The sequence below is a fragment of the Gorilla gorilla genome, chromosome 1 (genome assembly GCF_029281585.2).
Source record: "Gorilla gorilla gorilla isolate KB3781 chromosome 1, NHGRI_mGorGor1-v2.1_pri, whole genome shotgun sequence".
NCBI classification, from domain to species: Eukaryota; Metazoa; Chordata; class Mammalia; order Primates; family Hominidae; genus Gorilla; species Gorilla gorilla.
The window spans coordinates 73,882,690-73,896,545 of NC_073224.2; the positions used below are offsets into that span (position 1 = coordinate 73,882,690).

At 37.6% G+C, this 13,856-nt stretch overlaps 1 protein-coding gene across 3 annotated transcripts in view; it reads right to left on the reverse strand.

Annotated features, from left to right (window-relative positions):
- Positions 1 to 1,456: 1,456 nt before the first annotated feature.
- Positions 1,457 to 13,856, reverse strand: part of DHX9 (DExH-box helicase 9) — a 48,864-nt gene continuing 36,464 nt past the window's right edge. For all 3 annotated transcript variants that reach the window (XM_031012699.3, XM_055367114.2, XM_055367121.1), the window contains 12 exons: positions 13,008 to 13,221; positions 12,730 to 12,824; positions 12,371 to 12,444; positions 11,100 to 11,252; positions 9,857 to 10,017; positions 8,656 to 8,767; positions 7,840 to 8,001; positions 7,618 to 7,745; positions 5,899 to 6,128; positions 5,632 to 5,747; positions 4,409 to 4,609; positions 1,457 to 2,123 (listed from right to left, as the gene is read on the reverse strand). In XM_031012699.3, coding sequence (XP_030868559.1) covers positions 1,772 to 2,123; positions 4,409 to 4,609; positions 5,632 to 5,747; positions 5,899 to 6,128; positions 7,618 to 7,745; positions 7,840 to 8,001; positions 8,656 to 8,767; positions 9,857 to 10,017; positions 11,100 to 11,252; positions 12,371 to 12,444; positions 12,730 to 12,824; positions 13,008 to 13,221 — 1,998 coding nt within the window. In that variant the 3' untranslated portion in view covers positions 1,457 to 1,771. The remainder of the gene's footprint in view (positions 2,124 to 4,408; positions 4,610 to 5,631; positions 5,748 to 5,898; positions 6,129 to 7,617; positions 7,746 to 7,839; positions 8,002 to 8,655; positions 8,768 to 9,856; positions 10,018 to 11,099; positions 11,253 to 12,370; positions 12,445 to 12,729; positions 12,825 to 13,007; positions 13,222 to 13,856) is intronic.

A 13,856-nucleotide genomic window follows, 5' to 3' on the forward strand; every position in this document is an offset into this window, starting at 1 on the left:
GAGCTACACATGGAGCTCCTCAGGTCTTCACCTGAACATGGTAACGTCAGAACTGTGCCTTAGTGCTTCTTTCAACCTTCAGAGAATGCACTTTGACAATTTTTGGCCATTTATCAATTTACATTTCTAATTGAATTTGTTGGAGGGATGAGTACCATTCAAATGAACCATTACTGATTTTATACCTTTTATGGGAGTTTTCACAACTTGCAAAGGGAGAGAAAGCTCATGATCCATCGATGGTGCTAGTTCAGTTTGGCTAGCTACAGCTGTACAGCAGAAATGAAGGTAGAGCCTCAGTGAGTGGCTAAGAAGGGAGTTTAGCCTCTACCCTGACGGCAGTTAAGAACCATTAGTTTAAGTCAGGAGAGGGGGTATGAAACTAGATTTGTTTGGGAATGTTTACTGTAGCTGTAGTGGAGATCAGATTGAGGCAGGCCTGTAGGCAGGATCAGTTAAAAGTTGCTGTGGCACTGTATGTCCAAACTAAGACTGAATAGAACAGAGGCAACTTATCTATAAAAGTATATTGAAAGATATTTTGAGCTGACTAGAGGTGGTGGCTTAAGCAATTAAGCAGCTGAAACTCCAAAGAGCAGAGCAGACAACATAGTACTGTCAGGACATAGGGTAGGCTGGGAGGGGAAGGTCAGTTTGAAAGGCACTGAGATTTTTTTCTGTGGGATATTTAAGCAGAGACGCATGTTCAGTGTGCAGTTGTTTACATGGCTCAGAAAGGAAATCTCGGTTGGAGACAGACTTGTGAGTCTGCAAATAGGTGCCATCAGCTTAACAATAATTGCTGAAGGTGATCTAAAACATGTATGCAGGATAAAGGACTTTGAAAAGGAAACCAAGACAAAAATATGCCCAAGATCATCCACATGGTTGAGAACAGAATTAAGACAAACCCAGTTCTGTGTAATCCAGTACCTTTGCCCACTCCACTGTATCTTGCTCAAATGAGAAATGTGAAAATTCACTGGAAACTGTAATGTGCTATAAATGTATGAATATCTCTATTAAAACAAAGTAGCTTAACAAAAACATTTTGCAACACAGTAAGGTAGGTAAATGTGTCACATCAGTGAAGCTTCATTTACCTTTTATTCAAGAGTTCTATGGATTGATTATATTGCTTTTAATTGTCATCATGGAAACTAACTTAGAAAAGAAAATGCTGGCCTTGGTCTTATTCAAAGACAGAATATGGGAGGAAGCCAAATGTTCAACCCTAGGTCAAAAGTTTTATTCAGGTTTATGTGGCTTGTGCACTTGCCAGTATTTACTTCAAAAGGTAACAATTCAATTCCAAGATGATTTATTCTATTACAAGTAGTATCAGTATACTTTTGAAACAGGGTACAACTTCTCTGACATTTAAAATGAACAGATGTAACTGGCATTGTAAAATTTTCTAACATATGAGGTCAACAAACAAACTACATGGCAAGTATTTGGTGTAATACTTTATTTTCTATTGTATTAAACGAAAGCCAGGAAAATACCAAGTTATTTAAAGGCAAATCTTTACTCCTTAAAGAAAAAATACAAACTGTGGTATTTTTAAGAGATCGTTATATTTTACATAATATAAACAAAATCACTAATGCATCTATATGCTTGGTTTCCTTAAACTACAATGAACCACAGAATGGGTGAAAATGCATTTACTTTTTGGTGGCAAATAAACATACTGGAAAAAACACGTAACACATAGCATGCCTTTTTTTCCTTACTGTCTACACACAGGAACTGACATAACCAAGTTTTAATAGCCGCCACCTCCTCTTCCCTGTCCAAAGTAGCCAGTTCCATAGGCCCCCCTACCACCTCCTCGCTGGAATCCCCCAGATCCTCTGTAGCCTCCACTAGGCCCTCTGTAGTCTCCTCCAGAGTTGCCTCTAAAGCCACCTCGGGAAACTCCTCTATAGCCTCCACCAACACCTGCACCATATCCTGCCCGAAAGGAGTTGGCGCTGCCACCATAGCCTCCGCTACCATAGCCTCCACTGCTATAGCCACCGCCATAGCCTCCACCACTGTAACTAGAACCTCCCCTTCTATATCCGCTTCCATTGTCGTATCGGGCCATCTTGGGAGGACGTGGACCATCTCCATACCTAGGAAAAGCACAAAACCATCACTTTAGCAAAGCATTCTTATTATTTCCCAACGACTCACCAAATGTACACATTTAGTTATATTTGAAAATTTAATACATAAAGGGAATGAAGCCAAATGCACAAATAGAAATTGAAATAAAATTGATCTGCTATTCTAAAACAGTCATCAATTGTATCCATCTGTTTTTCTGAAGTTCTTTCTGGTTCAATCTCAAAGGTTTTGAATTTTGGCAGTATGTCATTAGAACTTTAAGACAGTCCTCTTACTCAGTTCAATAACATAAGTGTTCCAAGAAGGCAAGCATTAGGAGAGGGTTCCTGGAGCTGCCAATAAACTATTTGGTCTTTATCACCAGATGTTTTCCTGCAATAATTCTGAAATATGATTTTGAAAAATATCCTTGGTAATACCTACATCTGTTTCATGCGGCAAATAAGGAAAATAAAGCTAATAAAAAATTGCAGAAATCAAGATGGACTGTCAACAACTTCAATTAAACATATCCCCAATCTGCTTATTACTCCTGTGCAGCTTTTCTTCGAGAATAACACTACCAATTCAGCAGCTAAGTCAGAAATATGGCTGTGTGGCTGGGTGCAGTGGTTCAGGTTTGTAATCCCAGCACTTTGGGAGGCTGAGGTGGGTGGATCACCTGACGTCAGGAGTTAGAGACTAGCCTGGGCAACATGGCAAAACCCTGTTTCTACTAAAAATACAAAAATTAGCTGGGCGTGGCAGTGTGTGCCTGTAATCCCAGCTGCTCGGGGGGCTGAGGCAGGAGGATCGCTTGAACCCAGAAGGCAGAGGTTGCAGTGAGCCAAGATGGCGCCACTGCACTCCAGCCTGGGCAACAGAGCAAAACCGCCTCTCAAAAAAAAAAAATAAATAAATAAAATAAAAATAAAATAAAATAAAAAATAAATGACTGTAATCTGTCTTCCTTCTTTCACTACACTATTCCATTTTAGTCCATCACCAATTCCTATTGATTCTACCACAAATCTGTCTAATCCAGTCACATCTCCCCATTGCAATTCTATCCACTACTGTAATTTCAGCCACCACATATTCATACATCCTAAACTCTCTTGCATATATCCCTTTCTTTCTAGTTTCCGGACTGTTATCCTTCATAGAAACAGATTATATACACAGAGGCTCCTTGCTTACCAGCCCTCCTACCAAAAATAATCTCTCTTCTCCTAAACACCCATGAATACTTCATTTGTTATCTGCCTATGACGGTTATTGAATTATTCTACGCATTTAACCACCTAGGAGGGCCACAGAATAGCATAGTAAGAGCACTGTTTCAGGAGCCATGTCTGGGTTTGAACCTGGTTCTATCAGTTATTAGCTGTATGACCTTGGGTCTTATCTGTGCCTGGTTTCCTTGTTTATATTAAAGAGGATGAGGATAACAATCTACCCATCTTACAGATAGATCAAATGCCAATACATCATTTTTGATGAGGAATTAGAGGTCATTTTTGGATAACTGGAAGAATTTTAGTACATTAGTATATTACAGTATTACTAAAACACTTAAGGTTTTGGGGTGTGATTGTGGTATTGTGGCCATGTTCTTAAAAGACATGAAGTGTATTGACGTAAAATGTGGTAATGCCTGCTACTTCATCACAAATATTAAGCAAATACAAAATGCTGAAAATTAGTGAACCTAAATAAAGACTATATGGCTATACATTGTATCACTCTTCTGCCTTTTTGGTAAGTATCAAGTATTTGTAAATAAAAATTAGTGGGCAAAGAAAAAATTTTAAAACCTGAAGCAAATAAAAATTTTAAGAATTAAGATAAATTTCTCATTTCTTTAAGATATCCATGCTCTAGTTGTTTAAGATAAACAAAAACACATATACATTTGATAAAGAAGCAATTTAACATCTCATCAATATTTTTCTTTAGAGATGCCAAAACAGTACCATGGAAAAAGGGCTATCTGGGCTGTGTCACTTCCCTGTCATGTGACCCACTCTGAACTATGTATGTGTATGTGTAAGATCCTCTTCTAACACTACCAACATGCACTGAGGCAGTAGACCGATTACTAACAAAAAAGTAAATGACATTCTTTGTTCTGAGTATGTTAGAACTCAGAACATCAAACTCAGAACATCAAACTCACTATCTATAGCTCTATCTATATCTAGAATTTTACTTAAGTAATAGGGCTTCTATCACTAACTTTACGAATTCTAGGCCTACATAAGATCTCTCCCCTCTACTTGGTTCAGTAAGAAGTTAATATGGTACTCACCGTGTACTGCCAATCATAAGGTTGATACCAGCAGCTGAGGGTCTAGAGATCTGACGGATCATGTTCAGCATACGTTCATTTACGGGGTCCAACTGGCTGATGATAGCAGGTTGTTTGGTTACTTCGACAACCAAAGCCTCCATGGCTGCCCGGAGACCAGTGATACAGGCAGCAGCTTCATGAGATATTTGCAGTTTAATCCTAAAGTGGTGAAATACATTAAAAATAAGAGAGGGAGTATATGTAGAAAAAGACCATTATCTCTCAACTTCACACATGGCACATTATAGAATAAATTTAACTTCTTAAGCATTAATATTAAAAAAAAAACTACTTATAATGGCCCCAAACTTAGGCAAACACAGATACGAAGAGTAGTTATAATCAGCACTAGCTTCTTAAAATTCACTGCTAGCTATAAGCAGGAGTCTTAAGCCAAAAAGTCTATCAAGCCAAATAAAATATAATAAAAATATATGCAATATATAATAAACAAAAAACAAAGTCCAGCAATATGGATCATTCAGACTTTTTTTTTGAGACAGAGTCTTGCTCTGTTGCCCTGGCTGGAGTGCAGTGGCGTGATAGCTCATTGCAACCTCCAACTCCCAGGTTCAAGTGATTCTCCTGCCTCAGCCTCCAGAATAGCTGGGACTACAGGTGTGCACTACCACACGGGGCTAATTTTTTTGGATTTTTCGTAGAGACAGGTTTCACCATGTTGTCCAGGCTGATCTTGAACTTCCTGAGCCCAAGTGATGTGCCGCACCCAGCCAGATCATCCAGACTTTAAAATAATGAATTTAAGAGACCCAGAATGCTGGCATTTTCTAGGTTTTCAAGAATATGATGGCTGAGCCTACTGGCTGTCCATTAAGCTCTATTCCATTTTTGCCCAGTGCTTACCACTAGTTTTGAATCAATATACAGAGTATGTGAAAGGGTACTCAAGCTTCACTTAATCTGATTCCATAGTGGTGGTGTGCCTAGTGGTAGACATGGCTCAAATTCCTAATGCATTTGCTTCTACTGGTATCAATTTAAGATTAAGTATATAGTATATAATTAAGTTAGATATAATTAGTATATAATTAAGTTAGATATAATTAGTATATAATTAAGTTAGATATAATTAGTATATAATTAAGTTAGATTAGCAGCTGAATTCCATCATATTGTAATTCTAAGAATTCAGTTTGGAGTTCACATCTGAAAATCCATACCAGTCATCTACAAGCACAATCTGCCCATCAGATTGGACTTTCTTGGAGGCAAAGAGAAGCAACTGCAGGGGGGTGACTAAAGTCATGCCTTTAGCAGAGATGGCTCGAGTTCGAATCTGCAAATGGAGAAAGAGACAATACAAAATGGTTGACATTCCAACTTCCAAATACCGCTATATACTGTGCTTTGAAAATCAAAATTCATGTTCCTAATGATTGTAAAGACAATTTCAACTTTCAATGTAAACTTTTCTAGTCTTTACTTACCTTTTCACCAAATACAAAGAAGGGAGATGGGTACTTCATGTCTTGGCTACTAAAAGGACAATTAACAGATGATTTGTGGATAAGTGCATTACGCCCTTCAGTGGTGAGAATCTTCCTCTTTTCCTTATGATAGCATACATTGGGGTACACACCAAAGGCCAGGAGGGAGATAACAACATCCAAATTATTATCTGGTCCAGTGTTAGTAAACACTTGTGTCAACAAACAATCTGTTAAGAGGAGCACAGTGAAAACAAAAATCAGTTAACTGGCTGATCTTCACATTACATGCAAACTATTTAAGATAATTCAGAGAACTGACTCTTCCTCACTCTTTTCACATAACCTGTCTGTAAAACTTTCTCTTCTCAGAATCCTTACACCCAGATTAAGTTCAAGGAGTAATGTTACTGAGTTTCCACAATAAGAAAACGAAAACGTCTCTATTCTCTTATAGACTCAACCATAAATAAGCTTGGGGTGATTACTTTTTTTTTTTTTTTGAGACGAGTCTCGCTCTGTCGCCCAGGCTGGAGTGCAGTGGCGCCATCTCTGCTCACTGCAAGCTCTGCCTCCCGGGTTCATGCCACTCTCCTGCCTCAGCCTCCCGAGTAGCTGGGACTACAGGTGCCTGCCACCACGCCCGGCTAATTTTCTGTAGTTTTAGTAGAGACGGGTTTCACCGTGTTAGCCAGGATGGTCTCGATCTCCTGACCTCGTGATCCACCTGACTCGGCCTCCCAAAGCGCTGGGATTACAGGTGTGAGCCACTGCGCCCGGCCGGGGTGATTACTTTTTAAAGTCCCCCAATCAACTATCTACTCTGAGAATAAGAGCTTGACTGATAGGACCACAAAGTATTTATCTGCTACTCTTAAATAGCTGTTAGTTGTAGAGAAGATGGAGATAATCTAAGAGGACACCTACTGGAATGAAGGCTGATGTTTTTACCCAGTCTACACTTTGAGTACTTAGTTACTGACTGGAAAGCATGACAGTCAACCGCTGAAAGCACAGACATATTTTGTTCTAGACAAACGAGTTCTAGTCTTATAGCCTCCTAATTGGATGAATTAAAGACAATTTATACCTTGGTGCCTGTTTCATTACCTGTAAAATGCATCTCAAGATTCTAGCACATGAAGTTTTCCCTTTCTTATAATTTTGAGGAAAAACTAAAATTTTGGCTGGCTTATGACAGAAGAGAACCACTCACTACTTTTTTTAGTTATTCCAATCACAGCCTTTAAAAATTTACCATCTTGCCCAACTACCTTCTGTCTCTCAACAGTCTTATTTCTGGTTATGCATTCCAGTTCTCAATGTTTTAGGAAATAATTCTATATTTTAACCTAGTTGGAAAAGAAAAGTACTACAGCTCATCAAGAAACCTGGGTTGGTTTTTTTCTATGTTAGATGTCATAAAGGCCTTTAATCATCTGTACACCGAAAATATAAATTAAAGTCATTTAAAATTTAATGTGGTAGAATTTACTTCAAGTCTAAATACTAATAAATTACTTTGCAAACCACTATAAGGTTATCAGCAAAGTACTCATTCTGGGAACTAGACCAGTGTTCACGAGAACTAAGAAATAGTCGGGAATATATAAAAATCATAGGGTCTAAAATTTGAAACTAAAATACATTTTGCTGTCAATTTGCATGTACTATGTAAATGTCACTTTAAAGATATCTTAAGAATTGAAGAAGTCTTACCTTCTGGAAACCCAGAATTAATCAAAATCTCTTTGAGCTGAACTTTGGCTTCCCAGGTCATTCTTAGTGTAGCCATATTAAGTCTTTTGTGCTCACAAAAACGTATCTCTGCTTCTTCTCCACCCATTCTAAAATAAATTGGCATGAGAAATCATTCTCTAAGACCAGAGAACTAAATACAAATGAGAAACTACAGACAGCTCACCCAAATCTTACTCATACCTAGCATCATCCCAGGCTTGGAATACTGATAAAAGGGCTACGTGATCAGAAAATCTGTTTCCAGCAAAATTTCGATGGATATAGCCCAGCCGCTTTCCTTCATTGATGAAAGGCTCTGGAAAGCAGGTAGCAGCAGCAATGGTACAGATAGCATCTCCCACGCTGAAATACACAAAGACAGTTAAATCCAGACTAGATCACAATGTTGTTGCCAGCAGCTCAGGTAGGACTGTCGACTGTGGGTTGCAGTCTTTATGGCTATGATTCTACTTTTATTTGCAATGAAATTGGCTTAACAAAGAACTTTATAGCTGCTCTCTTCAGAATCAGAAAGAAAAAAATGCTCTGATGCTCTAATGGCCACATATTTATCATAAATTATGACCAAGTATATTTTTCCTTTTATATTCTCTCTTCCCCATCATACCAAATCTCTTAATCTTCAACATTTTCTGATAAAATAAACCTCTTTTCCTGACACTGCTCTTTCAAGACCAACTATTAATAACAAGGGACCCTCCCACCCTGGCCTCCCAAAGTGCTAGGATTCAAGGTGTGAGCCACATTGCCTGGCCTGCTTGCTTTTAACTTTTGAGAAATCAGTGCCCTTTTCCCCATGTTGGGCCCAGATATCCATCTACTGGAACTGTTCATTTTTTTAGTGTTACACTGCTCTCAATATCTAGGTATGTTACTTCCCTGAAGAACATTTAGGATTTTTTTTCGTCTATCTGAGCCAATACTGCTTTTACAGGGAGGAGAAGATTCTGAAATTATTCTGCCACTTAACGAAGAGAAATAAAACAAAGCACTTACTAGAAAATACACCCCATTATCATCATTTTGCCAAAACGAGGCTCAATGGGGAGTTTAGCCAGGATTCGTCCCAAAGGAGTCAACTCATCATTGGCATCTAATGCATCAAGCTCTGTGGGGAGATAGTTCTTTGTGAGCAGAAACAAATGAACACTAATTTTAGGCAGATAAAACATTACTCTAAATTAAGGTTAAGACAGTTTAGAGTTCCTCTTTTGTCAAGCCAATTGCTAATACCATGTCTATAGCCAACAATTCTCTGTACTCAAAAATAGAACAAAATCAAAATCTGGAGCACCCAACATAAAGAAGGTACTACAACTAAATCCTGTAGGTTATAAAAACAAATACAATTCATATGAAGTCTATAAATACAGTATTAACTATAATAGCAGCGTAAGTTTCTACATGCCATAAGAAGTCTGACACCCAGCTGTTAATGTTTTAAAAAAAATAAAATCTAGAGAAAATTCTGAAGTTACATAGTAGATAAATGCTAGATTCAAAATTCAAATTCAGATCTAGCTCCAATGCCCTTAATCTTCACTGTACCTCTAACAAGTTTAGCAAGAAAACATAAATGTTCCAGGCTGGACACAGTGGCTCCTGCCTGTAATCCCAGCACTTTGGGAGGATGAGGTGAGTGGATCACTTGAGGTCGGGAGTTTCAGAAGAGCCTGGCCAACATGGTGAAACCCTGTCTTAGTAAAATATAAAAATTAGCCGGGTGTGGTGGTGTATGCCTGTAGTCTCAGCTACTCGGGAGGCTGAGGCAGAAGAATGGCTTGAACCTGGGAGGTGGAGGTTGCAGTGAGCTGAGATCACGCCACTGCACTCCAGCCTGGGCAATGGAGCGAGATTCCGTCACAAAAAACCAAAAAAGTTCTAAGAGATTCATATGAAATACTGTGGGTATCATGAGTAAGTTATGTTCTGATCTTTAGTACATAGTTAAGAGATGCCTTTTAAAGTTTTCTTTTCTTTTTTAAAGTAAGACTCACATTGTCCCTTTCTTCCTTCTCATTGCTCATTAGAACAGTGACTATACTAACTATCTAAGGTAAGACTGGAGGCCTTACTATTATTATCACAGCCCTGTTGACTACATCTTCATCTTGATTCATTTGTAAGTGTTATCTGCCAGAACAAGACAGATGGTACGATTAATATCTGTGTCAAGTAGGTTTGTATTTGTAAGTACCTCTAAGAGTGTGTTCTGCTTCAATCACAGCATCCAAAGGGGGAGGTTCAATTGCTTTGGCCAGAAATTGGCCAATTCCTCCTAGACGCAGAAGTTTTATGCTAAGAGCAATTTCATGCAATGGTGTTCGGAACATCTCTGGTGTCATGTGGGTTTCAAGTCTAAGAGAAAATAAGCATAAAATAACCATCCTCCTTGTGTATACACAGATGTTAATAAACTTTTTGCAGCAAGGTAATCAGGGATACAGAGCTGCCTTTTCCTCATCCTTTTATTTTACAATTACCATCGGACCTTTTATCATTCACTATACACACTGTTGACAAAATTTAATCTGGTTGCATAGTGGTTTCTGACTTATCCTCACAGCTTGATAGCCTTTTAGGCTAAGAAGAAAAATGAAAAAATTATCCAAAATCGCGAATGTTATTAGCTCCACCCATGGTCTCTTCAGGCCTTGCCTGTTGACAAACATGGATTAAAAACGACAACAAGACTTTTTGTAGGATGATAACTCATACTAACATTTCTCTACAACCTCCCCACCTTCCTAGTTCATATAATTTTAGTGCCACTAGAAAGGCTCTTATAGATGTAACTTTAAAATCCAAAACTTTTTGACTTCTGACATGACACTTAAAGGAAATGCTCATTAGAGCGTTTTGGATTTCATATTTTCAGATTAGGGATGCCCAACTGGTAAATACAATGCAAATATTACCAAGAAAAAAAATCCAAAACCACTTCTGGTCCCAAGCATTTCAGTTTTAAAAGAGATATCTGACCTGTATAAATTAACAACAGCAAACACTTATTGGGAAATCATGATGTGCCAGACACTGTTCAAAGTATTTTACATTATTAAATCATTAAATACTTATACCAACCCTATGGGTTAGGCATTATTTATCATATTCTTTTTACAACTGAGGAAACAAGAGAGGTTAAGTAACTTAATATTTTATAGAATGAGGGAAATGCAGGCCTAAGGAGTAACCACTTAGTGTTATACAATGTATTAGGCACAAATAATATTAAAATCTAGGTCTCTGTATTTCTAAATCTGGCTTATTCTCTGTAAATGATTTGTGATGAAGATTCTTACGAAACATTTACACCTGATTCCAACATGGCTGGCAAGACTTAGATCAGCTTATATTGGCAGGTTTACATAACTGCACACATCTGTCCCTACAGAGAACAGAACAAAAATCCGTTACTAAAGGTCAAGAATGGGTCTTACCTCTCAAAACGAGCTCGGCTGCACAGGTGAAAGCAGAATCCAGGCCGTACTCGGCCAGCTCGCCCTTTCCGTTGCTCAAGGTTTGTTTTTGATGCCCATACGGTAGCATAGTTGGTCATATTGTTGTGAGCAGTGAAGAGTTTCACTTTCTGCCTACATAGGAAAAAGTGGTTAATTCTAAGACTCATGTGTATTATCAATAACTATTATATATCCACTAAGTAGTGAATGCTTTCCACTATGTAGTTAAAGCCATACCTACTTGTGATGTCTATTCATGAATGGCACAAGTAAGAATCAGCAATCTGACTGCAAACTCCTAGTTGTCAACCTACTAAAAGGCAATGTAACATCCATCTGCCACTTATCAGCTGAACTGCCTTGGCCAAACTTTGCATGCCATTATCCACCTTATAGTTTTTTTGGTAAACATTAAATAAATTAACAAATGCAAAGCATTTAAATGGAATATGGCACATACATAAAAGAAAGTAATTATTTAAGTCATCTCTATTCCAAAGTTTAGTGTAACTTTTAGGATATCTATATCTAGTGATGCCTGTGTGGTCCATTTGAACCCCCAAGTAACCTCAGATTCCTTCAATGTTACATACAGAGACGGCTGCCACTAAATGACTGGGACTGGCACAGAATGCTATTCATCATTTCCTAAAATGGACGTTGGCAGCAAATTGTTTTCATTGTCAGGACAGACTAAGGAATTATAAAGAGAAGTCACGGGGTACAAGTTGGCCAGATATAACCAAGTTTCAACTTTTTTGTCCTTTCCATTTATCAATTACCATGTAATCCCTGTATCTACACAGAATGTCTCCTGGTATATTTTTCCAGGCTCATCTCATACCAAAATGAAGACCTTTAATCCTTAAAGGAGTGTCCTTCAAGGTAGGATATTTGTCATGTGCTAAACACTGGTCATCTTTATTCATCAAACAGCATGCTATAGTATGGCAGTGATCAATGGAAACACCCAATGGGAAATAAGTGAGACACCAGCAGCCAAGAGCAATGAGAGGTAATCATCAGTTACAGTTTCAAGCTTTGTCACTTTCTACCGTAACTGATTTGCAGTAATCAACAAACAATTACTCTTAATTATCAATTACCTATAATGCTATATAGATGCACAATAATTTTGGAGATTTAAGAACACAGGAGTTTAAAAATAAGGTGTTTTTGATTCTGTTAACTGGTAAGAAGTTTCCAGTTAGTAACACTGGAGCAGACAAATAGGTTTCCCAGTAACTTACTTGCAGGAGTCAATGACATAAACAACATCGTTTATGGTAATGCTTGTTTCAGCAATATTTGTGGACAAAATAACCTGTAAAGAAAGAAAAATTACACTCCAGAAAATATTCTTATTAGTTACTTGAAAGGACTGATTTGCTTATGTATGTAACAAACGACAAGAAAATTACAGAAGTCCTAAAAAGATCACCCAATAACTAATTAATGAACAATCTACTAAGGTCAGAAAGAGAAGACTCCTTTTTTCTTCCTCAATTTAGATGGGTTACAATTTTTTGGGTAGCTCTTTGAAAGCCTGTAACATTTGTTTAGTATCTATGTCACTTCCAATCCCATCACTGTAATGTTTAATATTTACCTTGGTTACTCCAACTGGTACTGGATCAAACACTTTGCGCTGTTCCTCTCGAGGAATCTGAGAATGCAGGGGTAGAATCTGATACCGATGGCTTCCTATATAACAATAAAGAACAATCAGGGACTAAAAACAGGAGCTGGTTTCAAACAGCTCTCCATTATACATATTTTTATTCGAAAGTAGAAACAACACAAAATTTTGTTTTCACATACTGGCTAAGGCACTAGCAAAAACATTCATTTTCACTCTCAAATATGTGAGAATTCAAAGACTCATACCAAAATGTGGATTCATTTCCAAATGCTTCTGCATAGTATAAATCAGATTCCAGCCAGGCAAAAAAACCAACACAGCTCCAGGAACATTAAGGGTTTCAATGTACTTAAGTAGAGCCTCGATAAGTTCAAAAGGAGTTTCCTTTTCATTCAACTGAGACATGCTCAACCTTGTTTCTGGACCATATTCATCACCACAGATCAAGTTGCAATTTGCCTGTAAAAAACAAGGAGACATATTTTTGGATTGTCTCAGTTACTCATGAGGTAAGTCTTCTAGATTTCTTCTAGTGACTCTAATTACTTGTAATGTCATTATTTATTCTAGTTGACTAGTCACACACTATAGAATACAGAAGAAATTTAATTTCCAAAAATGTAGAGCTTACATCAATATACTGAACTTTTCCACTAATTAGTATTTCTCACAGGATAGGACTAAAATTCAAACACAAACTTAAATTTGACTCAAAACTCTCATGGAGCCTTCTACTGAGTATATTTCTTTCTATTATTGAAATAATGTATTTTCCAAAAAGTTTACATTTGAATCAATGATAAAACAAGTTGAGAAACAGTTGTTGCAATTGGTCTTTTTCTAAATTTTCTAATCTGCTGTTCATTTACATCTTCAGATCTTTTGATTAAAAAGATATAATCTTAGGTTTTCTAGCAAATTCTGCATTGCTGGCTGTCTCAGTCTGTATTTCCAGATAATCCATTTTTATACTATTGTCGTCCAACTCTCAAGCACTACAAAGTCTTTTCTTTCCTGTTTCTCCTAGGAAATCCCTCATTGCTCCCTGATTTAATACTCTGTTCACCTGATAATGTCATCGCCAGTCTCCTGTA